The sequence below is a fragment of the Eublepharis macularius genome, chromosome 4, assembly GCF_028583425.1.
Source record: "Eublepharis macularius isolate TG4126 chromosome 4, MPM_Emac_v1.0, whole genome shotgun sequence".
Taxonomy (NCBI): domain Eukaryota; kingdom Metazoa; phylum Chordata; class Lepidosauria; order Squamata; family Eublepharidae; genus Eublepharis; species Eublepharis macularius.
In genome coordinates, this window is record NC_072793.1 from 162664808 (window position 1) to 162687689 (window position 22882).

The 22882-nt window shown below is 43.5% G+C and overlaps 1 protein-coding gene across 2 annotated transcripts; it reads right to left on the reverse strand.

Moving 5' to 3' along the window:
- Positions 1-320: 320 nt before the first annotated feature.
- Positions 321-21678, reverse strand: LOC129328294 (E3 ubiquitin-protein ligase TRIM11-like). Of its 2 annotated transcripts, XM_054977259.1 has the most exons (7): positions 21186-21678; positions 19369-19464; positions 17928-18158; positions 14067-14089; positions 9731-9849; positions 6466-6498; positions 321-3200 (listed from the first exon to the last, which is right to left on the reverse strand). In XM_054977259.1, the coding sequence occupies exons 1-7, from the start codon at positions 21576-21578 to the stop codon at positions 2686-2688; spliced, it is 1410 nt and encodes a 469-aa protein (XP_054833234.1). In that variant the 5' UTR covers positions 21579-21678; the 3' UTR covers positions 321-2685. The 2 variants fall into 2 exon arrangements, with proteins under 2 accessions (XP_054833234.1, XP_054833235.1); XM_054977260.1 differs by lacking the exon at positions 9731-9849 and having other exon boundaries at positions 3099-3200.
- Between the last annotated feature and the right edge of the window lie 1204 nt (positions 21679-22882).

The following is a 22882-nucleotide window of genomic DNA, read 5'->3' on the forward strand; positions in this document are numbered from 1 at the left end:
TAAACTGTATTGAATAACGTGAGACTTACATCTAAGTAGACCTGTTGAGGGTGTATATTGGTTTTTTTTGTAGCACTACCTAGGCACTGGTCTCCCCCACCCCCAGTCACCCCATCAGAGCACTGGAAAATTGTTGTGAGGAAAAATGCCATGGGGTGGGGCAGAATGATCTGTTCAATCAAACTTGATAAAAGCCCGGGAAGACTTCAGTCATACACTGCAAGACACTTCCCTGGAAGTAAGCACAAGGAAACATGCCATCAAAGGTAATAATTTATTGTATTATAGAAAAAGAAAAAAGTAAATATAAAGCCCCCCACTTTCCTTTAGTTAACCAGTTTCTTGCTACATGCACCTGCTGACACTTGCCCACTTGCCCATGTAGTGGTGCTGGATCAATTGTTTAGAGGGAGAAGTGTGTTCTGTGAGATTTTGGTGCCATTCAGTGCAAAAATGGCTGCCTGGAAGTCCGCATTGCATTGGAAAAAAAATAACAGGTTAGATCTGAGCCAGGAATACTCTGGCTGAAAAAAAACCCAGTGCATACTTGATTTGGAACCCCCAGATCTGAAAATGGAATGGAATTTTCAGTGTGCACTGCTACTCACCACTTGAGGCCTGCAAAGTCATGCTGGGTCTTTCCAAGGGGTGGACAGCTTGTTTTCCAATGCACTGACCAAAATAATCACCCGTCAGCTTAGTTATGGGAGAAAAACTCTCCTTCAAAAGGCAGCCTTTATCATCGCATCTGAGTTCAACAACTGAATTGGATCTTATTTCCCTCACAAAGGGATGCAGCCAAGTCTCACGTATTTCATTCGGCATTTACTCCTGCTTTGTATAATCGGGTTACTTTCAGGAAAGAGGGCACTGAATTGCAGCCTTCAGCCTTGATGTTTGACTACGAGTTTTCCATGCTCACGGCAGATCTGCACAGACCCCAGCTCAACCAACGGTACTCTTTTGATGTTAGAGAACTAAGGGTTTCATCCATGCTCACTCTACACACTTTGAGGAGGGGCGGGAAGAGAGGGAATCATTTTGATATAACATTCTTATTAGCATTCAACATCCTAATTCTCTTGTTTTCCGATTTGGCAGAGCACAATTTCAAAACAATTTCTTTCTACCTCTGATGCCGCTTCTGTGCATGGGTTGAAATAAGAAACCCTGATGTGGAAGAAGAAGCATGTAGCATAGACACTGTCGGAAAGACATTTGTTCGCCTCATCTCCGCATCCTTGCTGCTGTCACCACTCCCACTGCTGGCCCTTTCTCTACATCGTATCAGCCCCAAAGTGGTGATGCAATAACAACTGCAACCGCCTGCCATGGCTTGGCAAGCCCCTTCCCTCTCCCTTCCATTCGCCCAGCTGAGTCATTGCATAAAGATACACCGCAGATCAGCTGTGAACGAGAAACAAAGGCTGTTCAAAGGGGACGCTCATAATGAGGGAGGGTCCGGTGTCAGAGATGGCTGAACGCATTTTGCTGTCTCAAGTAGAAGAATCCAAATGGTGCCTCTCCCCAGGTCAACAAATATAGTCACCCAAATAACTGACTTAACTACCTACTAATTGCAACAGACCACTTCAATCTGCCTAGCTTTAAGAGTCAGCCCTGCAGGAAACCATCTTCAGGAGATAACCAGCTCCCAGCTGTTCTGCCCGTTCCCCATTCCCCTACTCCTATGGAGAGTGACCAGACTTGGCAGCATGCAGGCTCTATTGTCCTTATTTTATCTTCACAAAAACCCTGTGAGGTAGTTTAGGTTGAGAGTGAGGGGTTTAAAGCTAGGTCTCTCACATTCCAGTCTGACACTAACCGCTAGAGCACACGAGCTTTATTACTGCAATCCCTCTTTTTAAAAAGCCAGGAAATTCTGCTCAAATTGCTGTGTATTGGCTAAATCAAGAGACTTTCTGTCCCCAGCAATAAGCACTTAGTGTAAAACCACTTTTCTACCTTCATTTTTTAAACCTTTGTAAATCCTTTATTGGTGGCACAAAGCTAAGGAAAAATGAAACAAATTAAGGACACAACTGTATGACAGAATCAACTTTACTGCAACCACTCCGAAAGTATTCTAAAAAAAACCTTACACATGAAGCTGCCTGGCCCTGAAAAACTGCCAGTACTGACCATTAATAGACCAATGGTTCGATTCAGTGTATTGGTAGAGGTCTTTGACATCACCCACAGCTTTAACTTTAACTAAAGATGCCAAGGACTGACCGTGAGAACTTCCGCATGCCACAGCCTCTCCTCAACTAAATTTCAGAATATATATGTCTTAATTCTAAAATACAGTAATTATTTTTCCTCAAAATAAATTTACGGCTGAACCTCCTTAACAACTGGCCCTCTTACAAAAAATAACTGTGTAAATAGAAGTGTGTCTGGCAAGCCACCTCACCCCCACCTCAAATTTGTGTCCCTTCCCTTAACCCATTGGTGAAGCATTCCCCCTCACTGGATCTTCCTGTCATTATTCCTTTTTTTTCCCAAAGAAGCTCAGTTATACCAAAAGAAAGCTGTTCCACAAGAGCACTGGAAGAATTTGATAAGGGACTCAAGGTTGAAACCTGTAGCTTGGTCTATAATGAGACTTCATGGCCACAGAAACAGCAGTTGCTGATGGCTTGGCTGAAAGGACTTGTAAATTGGGATTTGCTTCTCCATGTCTCATGGACAGATTCGGAGCTGGGATTTCTTCCAAAGCCAAAAGAAAGGCTGGTACATTGGAAATAGTGTCAGTAATCTGCAAGAGTAGAGCAGGGCTGCGGTATCAGCATCAAAAAAAGACACCTTTTGCCCCATGCAGCTCAGAATCACTCGGATCCTTCTGGGTTCCCCGCTTAAAGACAAAGGAGGATTGTGGGGATGAATGACTGCTCGGTACTTTCCATTCCATTTCCCAATGGCCCAGACTCTTGTCTTAGGTCCCAGGTATTCATCTTTTTTAATAACAATACTGAACCCACAGATGCCCACTGCCCACCCTTCTTCTTTCCCCACCTCCACATCCCAGTAGCACATCTGTGACATAAAATAACTTTCACCACGTACACACAGATAGTCAACAAATCTCCTAGAGTCAGCGGGCAGATCCTGCTTTTTGTCTCCTAATGTCAAACATTTCCGGTCATTCGATATGAGGAGCAGAGGATGGGCAGAGCCTGGATCCAGTGTCACATTTTCTGTGGACAAGAAAAGATCAAATAAGCCCTTTTCCAAGCCCTGATTTAGCTGAAATGATGAATTATCAGCTTTCCCTGTCAACAAACACTTCCTATCTCCTACCAAAATGAGGAAGATTCCCTTCCCCATAACAAGGGGGAGGCCACCACTACACTCTAGTAAGTATGGACCTTTATTCCTTCTTAGAATGGGAATACTCCCCATTCTAAGAAGGAAGAAAAATCCCATCTCAGAATCTGTCCATGAGACACAGGAAAGCAAGTCCTCATTTGCAGGTCCTGCAACCCCAGCCCCCAGGAACTGCAGCTTGTGTGGCCACGGAAATCCCATCCTGACACTTCTTCCCTTCACAGGAGCCACAATGGGTGACTACGACAACCCAAAATGTCACTCCATATCTGACGCTTCTTCCCTTCACAGGAGCCACAATGGGTGACTACGACAACCCAAAATGTCACTCCATATCTGACACTTCTTCCCTTCACAGGAGCCACAATGGGTGACTATGACAACCCAAAATGTCACTCCATATCTGACGCTTCTTCCCTTCACAGGAGCCACAATGGGTGACTACGACAACCCAAAATGTCACTCCATATCTGACGCTTCTTCCCTTCACAGGAGCCACAATGGGTGACTATGACAACCCAAAATGTCACTCCATATCTGACACTTCTTCCCTTCACAGGAAGCCATAATGGGTGACTATGACAACCCAAAATGTCACTCCATATCTGACGCTTCTTCCCTTCACAGGAGCCACAATGGGTGACTACGACAACCCAAAATGTCACTCCATATCTGACACTTCTTCCCTTCACAGGAGCCACAATGGGTGACTACGACAACCCAAAATGTCACTCCATATCTGACACTTCTTCCCTTCACAGGAAGCCATAATGGGTGACTATGACAACCCAAAATGTCACTCCATATCTGACGCTTCTTCCCTTCACAGGAAGCCATAATGGGTGACTATGACAACCCAAAATGTCACTCCATATCTGACGCTTCTTCCCTTCACAGGAGCCACAATGGGTGACTACGACAACCCAAAATGTCACTCCATATCTGACACTTCTTCCCTTCACAGGAGCCACAATGGGTGACTACGACAACCCAAAATGTCACTCCATATCTGACACTTCTTCCCTTCACAGGAGCCATAATGGGTGACTACGACAACCCAAAATGTCACTCCATATCTGACACTTCTTCCCTTCACAGGAAGCCATAATGGGTGACTATGACAACCCAAAATGTCACTCCATATCTGACGCTTCTTCCCTTCACAGGAGCCACAATGGGTGACTACGACAACCCAAAATGTCACTCCATATCTGACACTTCTTCCCTTCACAGGAGCCACAATGGGTGACTACGACAACCCAAAATGTCACTCCATATCTGACGCTTCTTCCCTTCACAGGAAGCCATAATGGGTGACTATGACAACCCAAAATGTCACTCCATATCTGACGCTTCTTCCCTTCACAGGAAGCCATAATGGGTGACTATGACAACCCAAAATGTCACTCCATATCTGACGCTTCTTCCCTTCACAGGAGCCACAATGGGTGACTACGACAACCCAAAATGTCACTCCATATCTGACACTTCTTCCCTTCACAGGAGCCACAATGGGTGACTACGACAACCCAAAATGTCACTCCATATCTGACACTTCTTCCCTTCACAGGAGCCATAATGGGTGACTACGACAACCCAAAATGTCACTCCATATCTGACACTTCTTCCCTTCACAGGAAGCCATAATGGGTGACTATGACAACCCAAAATGTCACTCCATATCTGACGCTTCTTCCCTTCACAGGAAGCCATAATGGGTGACTATGACAACCCAAAATGTCACTCCATATCTGACGCTTCTTCCCTTCACAGGAGCCACAATGGGTGACTACGACAACCCAAAATGTCACTCCATATCTGACACTTCTTCCCTTCACAGGAGCCACAATGGGTGACTACGACAACCCAAAATGTCACTCCATATCTGACGCTTCTTCCCTTCACAGGAGCCACAATGGGTGACTACGACAACCCAAAATGTCACTCCATATCTGACGCTTCTTCCCTTCACAGGAAGCCACAATGGGTGACTACGACAACCCAAAATGTCACTCCATATCTGACACTTCTTCCCTTCACAGGAAGCCACAATGGGTGACTACGACAACCCAAAATGTCACTCCATATCTGACACTTCTTCCCTTCACAGGAGCCACAATGGGTGACTACGACAACCCAAAATGTCACTCCATATCTGACACTTCTTCCCTTCACAGGAGCCACAATGGGTGACTACGACAACCCAAAATGTCACTCCATATCTGACGCTTCTTCCCTTCACAGGAGCCACAATGGGTGACTACGACAACCCAAAATGTCACTCCATATCTGACACTCCTTCCCTTCACAGGAAGCCATAATGGGTGACTATGACAACCCAAAATGTCACTCCATTTTTTTTGCAATCACTGTTACCATTTGTGAGGGGGAGAGGTGGAAATTTTTTGGCCTATTTTACAGCTTGCTTTATTTATTTATAGCCCACCTTTCTCAATGAGATTCAAGGCAGATTACGAGGTGCGATTTAGCACAGTTGGTTTCAAGGACATTTCAATAAACAACGTAATAGGATATGTAAATTAAAAAAAAAACTCAGCAAGGGTCAAGTCTTGGCTATTTGATATAAGGACTGTGGCAAGGGCACGCACGCACCCTGTGGACCAGACCTGAAAGAATAACTGCTATGGAGCAAAGATAATCACACTCTGCTTTAAAAAAGGCGAGTTTTATAATGATAATGAAATACAAACAAACACCTGAAGCAGTGCTATCAAAAACTTTCATTCCCCTGGTTTTTAGTACATTCAATCCAAGATAACCCATGAAGAATGAAACCATAAGAAACAACCCTACATTAGTCTTGGATTGCTTTGGAATTATACTGTGGCCAAAGGGCTGTCTCCCCTCTTATCCACAGACTTTTCGTAACTCTGATTCTTCACTACAGTCAAGGCAGCTTCTGAATAGATCTTGCCAATTTCCAATAATCAGGGGTTGTAGCAGGTGTGATGTTTGATCATTGTCAGAATACCAAATAAGTGATCAGAAATTGCCAGCCCTTTGTCAAGTCATCTGCTTCAATAGCTGTACCAGACTAACATGTTTTTATGCAACAAAATGAATGTGCACACAAACCCATTTACACAGCCACCCCCTTGGGGTCCTGAAATTTACCTTTATGCGGCCGGTTTTCATAGGGCAGAGTGCCTGGGAAGAAACAAGATAAGAGATTCAGTGCCTACCATTACAGTTCTGGCTTATATGTAATCCTGCTGGGAAATAACCCAAGTTCTGTGAGGCACCAATGCAGACGAGCATGACAGAGAGCAAACTTTCTAATGCCAGCCCCTGAAACTTTTACATGGCCCACTGAGCTCCAAAAGAAACTACCCACAAGCAATGGACGTGGGCTGCTCTTCCACACAGTGACGATTTTCTCTCTAGCTCTTGCTTGCAAACACAGGTGCATTCACAGTGGCAGTGGAAGTTCCACATGGCGGTCTTCCACGCACCCCCTACACCACCTCTTGTAAAAATCAGGAGCTGCTCCTGCCACAATCTACTAGTTCCCTGCTTTCATTAAAAAAAGTAAACCTCTGCATTGAAAAGAATTAGAGATTGTCATTTTAAAAAGAAGTACGCTGGATAGCAGTGGATCATGACCACAGAGTAAGGACTGTAAAGCTATAAACAATCTAGCAATTCCAGATTTTTTTTAAAGTTCAAAACGCTCGGGGGGGGGGGGATGAAGAATGACAGTCATAGGGGGTTAAGTAAGGAAAATGAGGCTAATGTGGGCAGGAACAGCAAGAATTCATGCCCTCCTCTCCACAGAGTGTCCAAAGGTGTTTTTGACTGCAATCTTTCCAAAGAGATCATAAGCAAATAATATGTTGAATGTAATACCTATTTTTATTTTTGCAACTATTTTCTTGAGGTCTAACCTATAAGTGTTCCTTCAATTTGTTATCAGAACCTCTTTCCTTGTTCCTATGTGATGTCTGTCATCCCACCTTTCCTACGAGGAGCTTGAAAGAGCTCAAAAACTCTCTCAGCCAGCACATATTTCTCTCTCTCTCTCTCTCTCTCTCTCACTCACTCACTCACATGTCTGTCAAGGTGCAGGCAAAGGGCTCCTTCACCCTCTTTCCTGCAGTGAGAACCGTAGGAAAAGTTTTGGCAGAGTCCTCCCTGTATTATGTATTTAAGCTCCTTCAGTAATCTTGGTAGAAGGATCTAAAACTTCCCCAACCTTCCAGGACAAATACCTCATCTCCCATCTTGTTTGCTTGAAGTACAAAAAAAATCCATGATGCAGTTCAGACCTAAATTTACTGGAAGAAGAAGGTGCTCACTGAGGAAGGTGCAAGGAAGAGGCTAACCTAAGACTACGTCTTTGAAAGAAAATGGTTGAACATAGGTTCAAGTAGGGCTGCTAATCCACCACTCCCACCCTCCACACACACACACACACACACTTACTTGGCCAGCAGGGGAGGCACAGGGTTAGAGGCTGATATTTTAAGTTTTAGGGTTTTGTTCTGGTTATAATTTTGTAAACATCTTTGAAAATCATTATTGGCTACTGGTATACAAATTTTTTAATTAAAAAATAAAAAATATTTCATCCATTATTGCTACTCTGTTAATAGACTATAGCCCTTTGCACAAGTTACAGTGATGACCATCTGTGTACAGCATGTACTTGTATTTTTTTAAATACATGGACACGGGGCGTGGCGTCGATGGAGAGGAGGAAGGACGCTTAGTGCAAGAGCTCTGTTCCCCCCCCCCCCATTCCCCTTTTAAAATCATCACAACGGAAAGAAAAGCACTAATTATGGGAAAGCAGATGTCTGAGAAAAAGAGGCACCAGGTAAAGGCAATAAAAAACTTACAGGACTTTTTTCCGAGCCGGGAGACAGCACTAGAGCCTGGGAGGCAGCAGGGAGAGGAAGACAAAATGGCGGGCGCAACTAAAACTGCCGAAATAAGCTCACCCTCCCAACAGGACAGCTTTTCCCAATTAATAAAACAAATGGAACAAAATCTGCTTGACAACATAAAAATATTGTCACAGCAATTTACAGCACAATTCGCTGAAATGAAAATCGAAATAAATAAAGCAACCCACAGTGCTAATAAAGCGGTAGAAATAAACACAACTCAGATAGAAGTCAAAGAGCTTCAGTGTAAAAATGCTTATCAACAGGAAAGATTATTAAGGTTGGAAATGGCCATAAGACAGAAGAACATTAAATTTAGAGGATTTAAAGAAAATATTAATACAAATGAAGAGCTACCTAACTTTGTGGCATCATGGCTAATAAAGCAACTGCAGTGGAATGAAGATGAAGATGAGACTATAAAAATAGAAAATGCTTATAGAGAGGGATCAAGAAACAGCAGAAAGAACAAGCATCCCAGAGACATCATTGCTACCTTTCAAGATGGGAACATTAAGAAAAAAATTCTTGCAACTGCTAGAGCGAGGGGAGCACTTGACTACAACGGAACCCCAATATTAGCCTTCACTGATTTACCACCAGAAGTACTGAGCAAAAGAAGAGAACTGAAAAGAACATCTGAGGCTCTAAAGAAAGCTCAAATCAACTATAAATGGACTAATCTTGTTCATCTAGAAGTCACACATCAAGAACAAATGTACAGAGCTGTTGATCAAGAGTCTGGAGAAGCACTTCTTAGAACCATTGGAATTGACCGCGCAATAGAAATGGGGGGTCACTCATTTCTCAGAAATGGGGGGAACACTCAGAAAAGAAGAATGTTATCTGCCTTATCTCCCATTAAGAACAGCAAAATACCAGTTCGTTCGAATTAGAAGATTGTTCTCAATAAGCAGGACATAATTTTTCATGTTGTGAAGTTAATGAAAAAAGCATTTAATTAAGATAACAAAGGGGATTGGGGTGGTAGGGGGGATAGGGGGTAATTGCACTTAGCCCTCACTGTCTTTTCCTGCACTTGGAATTGGTATTTTATACCAATAACCTGTTAGGTTTTACCTACAGGTCACCGTGTCAGGATTGTCTATATGTGGGGTTAGGGGAAGGGTAGAAAGGGGAGGGGGTGAGGAGGGAGGGAAGAGAAAGTCAGGAGAATTTATGGTTGATAATTATCTTTAGGGGGAAAAGAAGGGGGAGGGGGAGGGAAGAATGATTTGGTCTGGTAATGTTGAAATGATTCAATGATAGTTACATATTATTGCCTTTTTTCTTACTATTTTCAAGCCCAAGTTTATGACTAAAGCTAACCTTTTGTGAAACAATTTCAGACTATCTATCTCATACTGTAAACCACAAAAGTTTCACTAAGAATATTTAAAAACTTTGTAACTATCTTGTATTGTAAGCATTATTAATAAAAAAAAAATTAAAAAAAAATATATGGACACCAGCCTGAAAGGATACTTCAATACCTTTGAATTTCTTCATGACATTTTCCAGAATGGGACTGATTTCACAGAATGCCCACACTTTCCATTTTAGTTTAAGAGGAAACACAACCAGATTCTCAGACATTTGCTTCTGCTCACACCTGAAGAGAAAAAGTTGCTTTTTTTAAAAAAAAGCCAACACATCCTAAACTCTCAAAGAATGGATATTTTCCTGAATTGGAAATAAAAACTGTTTTACCTCTTCCCCGTTAAATTGCTGGTAAATAGTGCCAGAAGCCAATGTAGATGCATCCCATTTTTTTTATTTTACTTATACCTTGAAGCACAACATGCCTATGGCCCACTGTCCAATCAACCAGGCGCTCTACCTTTCAAACCACCTTTGGCCCCTGGAGAGGGTAATGCACGGACACCCCATGACGCAGAGTGGTAAGCTGCAGTACTGCAGTCCAAACTCTGCTCACGACCTGAGTTCAATCCTGGCGGAAGCTGGGTTCAGCTAACCAGCACAAGGTGCCATGGCACCATTCCTGATGCCTACCATATTTTATTAGAAAGTGGGTGGGGCCAGATGGGGCTTTTACTGAGCAGACCTTCTGAGTGGCCACTGGAGATCTGCCTGGCTGTGCAAATTTTTAAAAACGTCGCTTTGGCAGCAGCTGCCAACACAGCACAAGCAAGTTCACTGTGTCACTGAAGATAAGCTGAGTATATGCAAGAAAATATTTTAAAACAACATGTTCATTTTAAAAGGCCTACAGTTAAACAGAGTTTTGTCTTGAAATGTTTTAAGAGATATGCATGGCCTCACTTCCTAACATTTTTGGCTGGCTCTGCCTCCTGGAGCAGCCATTTTATGGCTACGCCTACCAACTCGTATCAGAATTCCACAGGTGCCTGTAGGTTTAAAAAGTCTAGGGACCCATTCTAGGGTCACTGCAGAGGAGGAGAAACAATTTATGTGACAAAGCCCTACAGAGAATTACCAGTTTTAAGGTGTGATCAAAAAAACCCTCTTTCTTATTTAACGTGGTAATTTTTTTGATCAAGCTATCTAGAGTCTCTGGTTGCAGGGAAAACAAGTGAAACACAACAGGAAAGATCTCTGTGCCAAGGAAAAATACCTTCAGCCTCTTTATTCTCAAGGATCACCACCACTTCTCTAGTCACTAGTAGAAGGTCTGGAATTATTATAAATCTTGACCACAGGTAAGGGGTCAAAGATACATACATATGAGTGGTTGAAACACTTTGGGAGGGAGTGGGGAGATGACCATTTTGAAAGGTGCTGTGAAAGGCATATTGCCAGTGCCCGTTTCCAGAAGGTAAACAATATAGCAATTCAACATTAAAACTTATCTGACTCACACAGCTTCCACAAGGATACCCATGTTGCCCTCTTGCATCAACCCAACAAAAAGTCTTGTAATATAGATTTATTAAGATCCCCATGATGCAGAGTGGCAAGCTGCAGTACTGCAGTCCAAACTCTGCTCACGACCTGAGTTCAATCCTGGCGGAAGCCGGGTTCAAGTAGCTGGCTCGGGATTGACTCAGCCTTCCATCCTTCCGAGGTCGGTAAAATTAGTAACCAGTTTCCTGGGGGTAAAGTGTAGATGACTGAGGAAGGCAATGGCAAACCACCCCGGAAAAAGTCTTCCACAAAAACTTTGTGATGCAACATTCCCCTCATGTATTGTGGAAGGCTTTCACAGCCAGAGAACAATGGTTGTTGTGGATTTTCCGGGCTGTATAGCCATGGTCTTGGCAGTGTAGTTCCTGACATTTTGCCAGCAGCTGTGACTGGCATCTTCAGAGGTGTAGCACCAAAAGACAGAGATCTCTCAGTGTCACAGTGTGGAGAAGATGTTGGCAGGTAATTTATATCTACTCAGGAAGGTGGGGTTGGGCTGAGTCATCCTGTAAGAGTTTCCCAGGGAGTGGAATGCTAATGGAGGGAGGCTTCACTGTATCCTGAGGAGGTTCTTTTGCATATGGATTGGTGCTTGATATGCTAATCTTCTCTGCAGGGCTATTGTCGGGTATAGAGTCTTTTGTTAGCCTGGTGTTTTTCAGGACTGGAAACCATGCTCTATTCATTCTTAAAGTCTCTTCTTTCCTGTTGAAATTCTGCTTATGCTTATGAATTTCAGTGGCTTCCCTATGCAATCTGACGAAGTAGTTGGAAGTGTTGTCCAGTATTTTCGTGTCCTGGAATAGGATACTGTTTGAGTTAGTCTATGTTCAGCCACTACTGATGGCCAAGTTTGCAGTGTCTTTCATGTTCTTTTATTCTTGTCTGGATGCTACGCTGTGTGGTCTTGATGTAAACTTGTCCACAGCTGCAGGGTATGCAGTATACTCCTGCAGAGGTGAGGGGGTCTCTACTGTCTTTTGCTGATCGTAGCATCTGTTGTATTTTTCTGGTGGGTCCGAATAGTGCTTGAAGGTTGTGCTTTTTCATAAGCTTTCCCATCTGATCATTCCTTTGATATATGGCAAAAACACTTTTCCTGTGGGAGATTGTTTTTCCTTGGTTGTTTGATTTATCCTTGGTTTAACTGCTCTTCTGATTTCATTTCTGGAGTAGCCATTTGCTTGGAGTGCATGGTTTAGATGATTAGTTTCCTCGTTGAGAAAGTGCGGTTCACATATCCATCTTGCACGGTCTACTAATGTTTTTATTATGCCTCTTTTTCTGTCGAGGGTGGTGATTGGAGTTTTTGTGTAAGTACCGATCCGTGTGAGTTGGTTTCTTGTAGACCTTGTGACCTCACTGAAAGTTTGCTTTGCGGATGACCAAGGTATCTAGAAATGGAAGTTTCCCCCCAATTTCTTTCTCCTTGGTGAATTATATGTTCAGGTGGATATTGTTGAGGTGGTTTAAAAACTCCCTGTTGTATCCCTGTTTACTAAGGTTCCGGTAAAAGACACAATCGCACTTATTAATCAGATTTTTCCAGAGGATGTAACAGCCTTATTCCACCATTGTCTGACAACCAGTTACTTCCAATGGGATAACGAATTCTATAAACAGATGGATGGGGTGGCCATGGGAAGCCCTCTCAGCCCAGTTGTAGCAAACTTCTACATGGAACATTTTGAAAAAACAGCTCTAGAATCAGCACCCCACAAACCTACAGTCTGGTTCTGGTTCGCAGATGATACCTTTATCATTTGGAGCCACGGTGAGGAAGAATTGATGGGAGTTTTTAAACCACCTCAACAATATCCACCTGAACATACAATTCACCATGGAGAAAGAAATCGGGGGGAAACTTCCATTTCTAGATACCTTGATCATCCACAAAGCAAACTTTCAGTTAGGACACGAAAATACTGGACAACACTTCCAACTACTTTGTCAGATTGCATAGGGAAGCCATTGAAATTCATAAGCATAAGCAGAATTTCAACAGGAAAGAAGAGACTTTAAGAATGAATAGAGCATGGTTTCCAGTCCTGAAAAACACCAGGCTAACAAAAGACTCTATACCCGACAATAGCCCTGCAGAGAAGATTAGCATATCAAGCACCAATCCATATGCAAAAGAACCTCCTCAGGATACAGTGAAGCCTCCCTCCATTAGCATTCCACTCCCTGGGAAACTCTTACAGGATGACTCAGCCCAACCCCACCTTCCTGAGTAGATATAAATTACCTGCCAACATCTTTTCCACACTGTGACACTGAGAGATCTCTGTCTTTTGGTGCTACACCACTGAAGATGCCAGTCACAGCCGCTGGCGAAACGTCAGGAACTACAATGCCAAGACCACGGCTATACAGCCCGAAAAATCCACAACAGCCATCCCCCCCATGGGTCAGTTATGACTCGGTGCTTAAACAGGGGACTACTTTTAATTTTACCTATAGATTTATTATGAGATATCTATATATTATTTTTTTTTAAAGTAATGAACATGTTGGCAGAATTGCTTATCACACCTTGACTTTGGGAGGCTTAATAAAGCTGTTTTAAGGATCAGATCTTGAGAACCAAGGTGGAGTAGTGGATAGTTTCAGACGAGGATCTAGGATAGCCAGGTTTGAATCCCTACTTTGCCATGGAAACTCACTGAGTGACCTTGGGCCAGTTACTCACTTCCAGTCTTACCAAGCCCACAGGTTTGCCATGATGATAAAATGAAGGAGAGAAGAACTATGTAACTTGCTTTGGGTCCCCATAGGGGAGAAAGGTGGAATATAAATGAATTTTAAAAATAAGTATGTAAATATCGGCCATTCTTTGCCTATCTTTGTCCTAATGGCTTGTTTATCAATGTTACCTTAACTTTCCCCACCCCCCCGCCCCAAAATCATAGAGCATGAAGAACACCAACTGGTTCTACTTACCTCTGCCGGATGCTGCTAGCATCCTAGTAGAGGAAGAAAGAAGAGGAAACTCAAAAGCAATCAATTCAGGACCGACAAAACAAACAACTTTGTGTAATGCAGAATTTACATAATGCATAAATAACCATAACTAGATTTTGACAGACATATCCACAGAAGGGAGCAGTCCTTCAGTGGCTTTTAATAACAACAACAGTGTGCTTATATACTGTTCTTCTAGACAGATTAGTGCCCTGCTCAGAGTGGTGAACAAGAGCAGTATTGTTATTATCCCCTTAATACAGCTGGGAAGCTGGAGCTGAGTGGAGCGGCTTACCCAAGGCCACCTGCTGAGCTCATGGCAGTAGCGGGATTCAAACCAGCAGAGTGCTGAATTGCATCCCAACCACTTAGCTACTATACTACAGCAGCTCACCAGGACAACTCGATGGCACCTTCAGGGAGTGTGAGGCAGTGCACAGGGGAGACCTTTGTAGCCTACTGTGTGGCTCCCCAAAATATGTGGTTGGACCTCTGAAACAGATTAATCTTGGGTCTGATCCAACAAGGCACTTTTTATATTCCTTATGTCGAAATCTCTCAGGGCTTGTAAAGTGGGGGGCTTCTAGCTTGGTCATGGCAATTTGTCCAAGACACAGAGATTGGACTGAGAGTGTACATTCATCCAGCAGAGATAAAATGCTACATGTGATTTCAAGAACAGAATCCCTTCAAGAGACAACAAAGCAGTACAAAGACAAAAAGTCTCTTGGAGAGCTGAGAAAAAGTACAAAAGAGGACAACCAAGATGATTAAGGGGTTGGAACACCTTTCCTATGAGGAAAGGCTGAAAAATCTAGGATATTTCAGTTTTGAAAAGAGACTACAAAGAGGGGACATGATAGAAGTTTATAAAAAATTATGTAAGGGGTACAGATGGTAGACAGAGAGGACTTTTTCTCCCTCTCCCCAAATAATAGAACTCGAGTGAAACTGATGGGTAGTAGATTCAGGATGAATAAAAGGAAATACTTTATACAATAAGCAATTAAGGTGTGGAATTTGCTGCCAGAGGATGTAGTGATGGCCACAGGCATAAAGGCCTTTAAAAGGAGATTGGACAGATTCAGGGAGGAGAGGTCTCTCAACGGCTACCTGCCCAGTTTATTAAAGGAAAACTCCATATACAGTAAACATCTTAATAACAGTGCCACGAAGCAACTTTACGGGAAGGCCTCAGCCTCTATAACCAGTTGTCGGCCTTCCAGAATAACTAGTTAGCCACTATGTGAGACAGGATGCTGGACTAGATGGATGGCTTCCAGTGGAGTTTCAGATCTGGTTCAAGGTGTTAACTTTGATGTTTAAAGCCCTCCATGGACTGGGACCAGCATACTTGCGGGACTGCCTCTCCTATTACGTCCCTTGCAGGGCGCTATGCTCTGCGGACAAACAATTCCTGGTGGTCCCCAGACCGAGGGACACGTATCTGGCCTCCACTAGGGCCAGGGCTTTTTCTACCCTGGGCCCAGCCTGGTGGAACGCTGGAGATCTAGGCCCTGCCAGTTTGGTATAGTGGTTAACAGCATGGGACTCTAATCTGGAGAACTGGGTTTGATTCCCCACTCCTCCACTTGAGGCCAGCTGGGTGACCTTGGGCTAGCCACAGCTCTCTGGAGCTCTCTCAGCCCCACCCACCTCACAGGGTGTTTGTTGTGGGGATAATAACAACATACTTTGTAAACCACCCTGAGTGGGCATTAAGTTGTCCTGAGGGGTGGTATATAAATCAAAACTTATTATTATATTATTATTACAGCTCTGCAGGACCTGTAAAATGGAGATGTTCTGCCAGGCCTTTGGCTAAGGACCAGCAGGTATCCCACCCACCCACCCACCCCCTTTATTCCATCTAAGATCATCACCTCTTCTATGACTACACTCGGCCATGCGCTCTGCCCACTTGTTCGTTCACTCCCTCAAAGAATTCTAACAGGTTAGTGAGACAAGATTTTCTGTTGAGTCTTCCTCAATAGCTTTTGTTCATCAATACGGCAAGCTGTGTTGGCAACAACTCACTTTTTATCTTTGCTCAGCACATTACCAACAATGCTGGTCTCGAGGCAGCTGTGAAGCGACCACTTGCCACCAAGAGGGGGCCCGCTCAATCAGTTTCCTAGATCCCGTTGTATTTTTTCACACAACGGGCACTGTTGCTAGTATGTGTAAATATATAACAACAGAAAGAGGGACAGTGAGGATATGTTACACAGGTTGGTTTGAAACAAAATTCAATAAAGAGTGTAATAAAGTGGAAAAACTTGCTCTTACACTAAACAAAGAACTCACCACCACCTTTTTGGTCATATAAATGCCCCAGCCTAATAGATGTACACTTTGTTGTTACCAGAATTGGTCTCCTTGCGAGTAAGAGGATTTGTGGGGGAATTACCAAGCAAGGAAGACACCTATACAAGAGGCCAGTAACTGCAGGGATCTTTCACCAAATTCTACAGAGTCCCTTCCAATATAACAAATGAGGCTGGTGCTTAACATCAAACAACCACTTTTATTAAAGAACAAAACTGCATGCAGATACACTCAGAATTACGGGGTAAAAATAATTACACACATACAGAGTCCTACGAAGCTTAGCCAGAGGTTGGGAATACAGAGAGGGAATAAGTATATCTACCTATCCTGAAGAGTAGTCCAGTCCGTGGAAGAAGAGAGTAGCTATGAACATCCAGTATCCTCGGCCAAGAGAGCAAGAGGCTTAGGACAAACCTCAAGGCAACAGCACTTGGGATCCAGTAAGCATGTACAGAGAGAGAGAGGCTTAGGGAAGTGACCCTAAGGGAGCAGCCGGGAAGCGTTCACAATTTGAATGGGCTAAGGCACTACTCTTATAGAGTAAAATGTGCCGAGGTGGGAGAGCCCACCTAGCAGTTAGAACAAAGGTTCCAACAGTCAGTTCCTGGGCTTGACAAAAGGTTTGGTTACCTTGACTGGTAGCTGCTAGAGTGTGTGAAAGCAAATGCAAAATTTGTTCTAGCGCTGCACAAAAGGGATAGTTTGTTAGTAAAGTCCACCAGAGTTAAGTTGATAAATTTAGGTGGGGGCTGTACTTTCCCAGGAACAACTGTACATACTTATGAATATCATTTGATTAGCTCCTCAGTCAAGGGCAGGCGATCTCATCATGGGTGGAGGGAAAGGAATGTGCAATGTGGGGATGACTCTGCAAGACCTTTGTTGCACTGGATTCATTTGGGGCTGGAGGGACTGCAAGTCCAATCACCTCTCAATCACTCCGCATTCCTCTGCAGCATTCCATTCATGCCATGTTCTCCCGGGCGGGACTCAGCAACTATTGGATGTCCTCTGGTTGCAGTACAAGCTGCCATTTTAGAGCCAGGGGCCTGGTGATATGTTAATATCACAAGCAGCCATATTAAAATGGGTATTAAAAACGGCAGAGGACAGGCTGATTGCTTACATCGTGTATGTGATGAAGTGAGCACTGACTCATGAAAGCTTAGGCTGGTATCAGTTTTCTTAGACTTTAAAGTTTTAGTTGATTCCTGTTTCATTTAGCTGCTACAGAATAACATGGCTACCTACCTGGGATTAACCAAGGCTGAAACAGAGGGGTTGGACATTGTTTCAACTAATCTAACTTCATTAGAAGAATCTCTCTCGGGTCTATAACAGAGGGCATTTATGCCCACTTTGTTTATCTCAAAGCCTCAGGGATATCATGTTCTACCCTAACCCACCCAAAACTCCACTCACATTAAACACACATTTTGCTTCAAAATAATCACCCTCAGCACTATTTCTTGAGTTGCTTCAAGAAAACACTTCTGGCCACTGTCCTACCTGCAGGAGCTCACTCGCTATCAGCTGGCGCTTTCCCTCCAACTCCTGAATGATGTCATCAAGAGAAGAGAGTTCCTTGGAGATTCTGGCCAGGTGCTCCTCCTTGTTCTTTACAAACTCCTCCTCTATATTTTTCACTTCAGCTAGCAGAAAGTTTTCTCGTTCTTCAAGAAACTGCCGCAGCTCTCTGAACTCGGCCACCATCTTTTGTTTCTCTGCTTCAGTTCGTTTCTGAGGCAAGCAGATTCATACCGAGAAGAAAAGTGAATCAGAAACATAGCTGGTCTTTGCTGAGTTGGCACATTTTGTGAATTATACACAAAGGACGCTCAAGTGAATGTAATCTTGCAAAACCATATTTTACATTAAAAAGTGAACTAGTTTTCCTCATGCAGACACCCTCTTTAAATCTATCTGCCCTTAGAAGCCACAGCGGGGTTAAAGAACTTGTATGAAAGAGAATGATCTCTTATGGACAGTTTATGGAAAATCAGGCAAATTATAATACGAACATCAGAGATATTTTATAGATTTTCATTCTTCACATTTTATATTCAAATTCAGCTGGCATTCATTTTGCTTATTCACTTCCTAATTATACCTGAATACACAGTATTTGAATTTTGACTTACAATAATGTTTAGTATTTGAGAATCCTGCACTTAAGCAGATCTCAAACTCATCAATTGTTGGACTGAAAATAAAAAAATTTAAACTGTTTTATTCAGCTTCTATAACACATCTATTAATCTCAAATCAATGCTGTGTTTACTGACAGCTACTAAAATAACTTTTAAAAAAACACAAAACTCCCATGTAGCATGTCTCTGAATGGTTAGACTTGATTTGGCGAATAGTTCTTATGACCAAATTAACTTATGTTCATAAAAACCAAAGACATATGTGCTCCTATGTACTACCTGTGCTTTAAATATGATCCTACTGAATAGTTCTATGTTGTCTAATATCAGCCCTAAAATTGTTTATGACCTGTTTGAGCATTTCTTCAACTCTATATCGGATTTCTGCTAATGTTATGTCTTTGGAAACCTGTTATTTACCTTATGACATTGTTTATTGAAATGTCTTTGATACTAACTGTATTAATTTCACACTATGTAATCCATCTTGAGTCTCATGAGAAAGGTGAACCACAAATGACAAATAATAATACAATAGTAACAGCACTTACATATTGCTTTTCTAGACAGATTAGTGCCCCACTCAGAGCAGTGAACAGTCAGTGTTATTATTATCTCCAATATACAGCTGGGGAGCTTCGGCTGAGAGGAGTGGCTTATCCAAGGCCACCTACTGAGCTCATGGGAGTGGGATTTGAATCCACATAGTACTGAATTGTAGCCCAACCAATTTAACCACTTACATCATTTTAAAATGATAACTCTTTTAAAATCCCAAAGGATAACAAACAACCACTTACCAGCAGGTCTTGACATTCTTCTTCTGAGTCTGTTTTATATGCCAGGATTTTCTCTCTCTCTCTCCTCAGATTCTCTAGACAACTGCAAATATGACCCTGAAAGGGGGAAAATGTTCACGTTTTAGTGACGTGGTAAGAGATTTTCAAGATTCATGAATCAAAACTGCCATTAAAAACCAAAAGACCATGTTCACACCCAAATCCCTTAAGAACTCATAAATTAAACTGGTAGTTATTCAATTTGCCAAAATATAATGCATTGGGCGGTAGAGTATGAAACTAGGAGGGAGAGCAAATGAAGCTGAATGGGTGAACTTTAACCAGTCACTTTCTCCTACCTCACAAGATGATCATGGGAATCCTGTCACCACAAGCTCTTTGGGTAGGATTAAAAAGACAAAGATCACCAGTCAAAAAAGTGGAATGGACACCTGATATTTATTAGGAGGTATGAGAAGAAGAGGCCTGACCTGCACAGACCAGGTGAGCCTGATCTTGCCAGATCTCAGAAGCTAAGCAGGGTCAAACTTGATTAGTAATTGGGTGGGAGTGGAAGAGAGAGGAAAATGTCTCTGAGAATGGTTGTTGTGGGCTTTAACGTGATATGCAAATGATGTACGGTGACTGTGTTCTAGATAATCTATGTAAAGGGTATCCTAATCTGCCTTTAGTATAATGGGTATTTCTGGGTTTCCTTATTTTTTTTTCCTGTTTCCTCCTTGCTGTTCAGAAAATTTTTTAAATATTTAAAAAGTAATTGGATGGGAGACCTCCAACAAAGACCAGGGTTGCACAGGCAAGGAACAGTAAACCACCCTGTAATGATTTCAAGTAAATGTGTGCATGTGTCTTTAAATGCTTGGTTTGAACTAGGTGAAGAGCGGAGGTGAGAGAGAGGGATGAGGGATATGATTGGTTGATGACAGAGTGTGGGCGGAGTGAATGCAGTTTAGACTGAGAGTAAAAAGAAAAGTTTCAGTCAGAAGAAAGCAGGCTAGCTGTGTGTTGATTGAGTATATTGAAGTATTTATGAGCGAAATATAACCTATGCGGAACCTGAACTGAGTTTGTGAAAAGACACTCAGTCAGGGAAAGAGAGGCCAGCTGTGTGCTGCCTGAGCAGGTTTAATATTTCTGTGAGAGAAATATTGAGTTAGAGAAAGAGGCTAACTGATTGTGAAGCCTTAGAGAGATCTGTGTGAATGAGTTTATAGGAAGTAACTTTAAGAACCGAGAACTACGTTTATGAAACCAATACGCTTCTCAACTAAATAAAAGTTTATTTTGTTATATCACAGTCATTGCTATATCCCATTCCTATCCTCAAGGCCACATAGAACCACAAAGGAGCCTGATGCTTAAGCACGTTACCAAGGGAAAACTTAAATATATAGGAATATAATATTCCTGATGGCAGCAAACTACCCAGAGGGTGTTAAGGGAAAGATTAAAAGAAAAATCTACCCTAAAGAAAGTAAAGGTCATAATACACCCCTATTAGTCTCTTGCCATAAGAATCCCACCAGGGGTCGTCATAAATCAACTATGACTTGAGGGAAGGATTTCATTCTCCTAAGAAGAAGAGAGAACCAGGAAAGAATTCCAAAGGAGAGGGCTAATCTCTTCCCTGCTTCTGGGCTCAGCCAGGCGGGAGAACCGCCCCACAACCCAGTCCCTCCCAAGTCTTTTGCCTGCTCTCTTCCTGGCCTGAAGCCAGGACCAGCTCGCTCTCCCCTGGGAACGTCCCACTCCTCTTGCTGCGAGACATACTGGTTAGCCCTCCACCCAACAACCCCCTCAGCGGCCAGCTGCCCCACCTTGTATTCCTCCGCAGCTTCTTCCACAGGCGCCACTGCATGATCGCGGTGCTCCCTGGATCTGTCGCACACCACGCAGATGAGGGCTTTGTCATCCTTGCAGAAGAGCTTCAGCGGCTCTTGGTGTTTCTCGCAGCACCGCTCCGCTTCCCGCTCCAACTCTTTGGCGATCTGCACCACGTTGGCCAGCAGCCTGTTGGGCTGCCAGTTCTTCGGCCGGATCGCCTCCCTGCATTGGGGGCAGGCGGCGGGCGCCTTTGCCCGGCTCGGGGTGATGCAGGAGCGGCAGAAGTTGTGGCCGCAGTCCAGACTCACTGGGTCACTGAAGAAGTCCAGGCAAATGGCGCAGGTCACTTCGTCCCGAAGTCGCTTCCGGGAGCTCTGAGCAGCCATGCCTCCGACCTCAGCGGCTCCAGCCCAACTACTTTCGCTTTCTCTCCACTCCTCCTTCCCCACCTGCGCAAGGAGAAGGGCGGCCCCAATAGGGCTTACCGGGAACGCAAGTAGACCAAGGAGGCGCCAGAAAGAAGCCCCCTTTACCCAAATTGGCTTCCGATGGAAACCACACGTGGGGAGAGCAGCGATGCGAAAAGAGGGCCGTAGGAGGAGGATTGGGGCGGGGTAATCACCCTCTTGATGCTCAACAAATGGGGGGGGGATCTGGCGCGCCTTCCCCCGACCTGCCCGGCTTCTAAATATCTACATTCTGCCCACAGTTGCTTCTATAAACAATATTTAGGTCGGAGGCGGTGGGTGATACCGCCGCTCTAGTTTACTGATCCAGAAAAAAAATAAAGCTATAAAACAGTACAAACTGAAACAGTAAGTCAGAAGAAACAGTTAAAAAATGAATGAAATGAGTTCTTCATAAAACTATCGCAGTTTGAACAAGCGGACAATAAAACCAACCGCATAAAGCAGTCGTTAGGAGCCTCTTGGTTGGTGCAGCGTTTCAGGGCAGACGGTGAGGGTTCGAGGGTCTCGCATCCTCGTCCAACTATAGCAGCTCTCAAGCCTCGTTTGCGTCATGAAGAAAAGTGCCCCCGCTTCCCTCCCGCAGGCCGTCAACGCGTTACACTGGGATCCAACTTCTGCCCCCTTTCCAGTGTCGTGCTAGCGTGCTGAGGCCATGCAGACAGTCTTGTAATATTTTAATTATTTCAGAAGAGTAGCCCTGTTAGTCTGCTGGAGCAAAAGTAGACAGAAGTCCTTAAAGTCTTGACAAAATTAATTCCAGCTTAATCTTTTTGAGTCAGAAATCATCAGGTCACATGGATAGGAGTATACAACCATCAGGTTTGATTTATGCACACACACTTCAGAAAGGAAGGAAATGTCGCACGGGTTACTTGAAAACAAGGTTGCCAATTCTAGCCTGGGAAATTCCTGGGGATTTGGGGGGCAGTGCCTGTGGAGGTAATTTGGGGGACAATGTAACCTAGGCTCTATGGTATATGGTCAAGTGTGTTCTCTGAAACGGCTGTTTCTTTCAGGGGCACTGCTCTCTGTAGACTGAAGATCAGTTCTAATTCTGGGAGTGCTCCAGATCCCACCTGGAGGTTGGCAAGTCTATAACAATTCAAGGAGTAACCCACTTCCGGTAGGTAGTCAAAATCAGTGGTACTTGGTCCATGGCACATGAGCCACCTCTTTTGTAATTGCCATCAGACAAAAGAGCCACATTTACTTCCGTCTCG

Coding starts and splice junctions, on each gene's coding strand:
- LOC129328294 (XM_054977259.1), bottom strand. CDS start 21,578: ATGGCTGCTCAGAGCTCCCGGAAGCGACTTCGGGACGAAGTGACCTGC. Junction 18,159..19,368: donor AAGAATGTCAAGACCTGCTG/GTAAGTGGTTGT, acceptor TGCTTGCCTCAG/AAACGAACTGAAGCAGAGAA. Junction 3,201..6,465: donor TGAAAACCGGCCGCATAAAG/GTAAATTTCAGG, acceptor TCTTGTCCACAG/AAAATGTGACACTGGATCCA.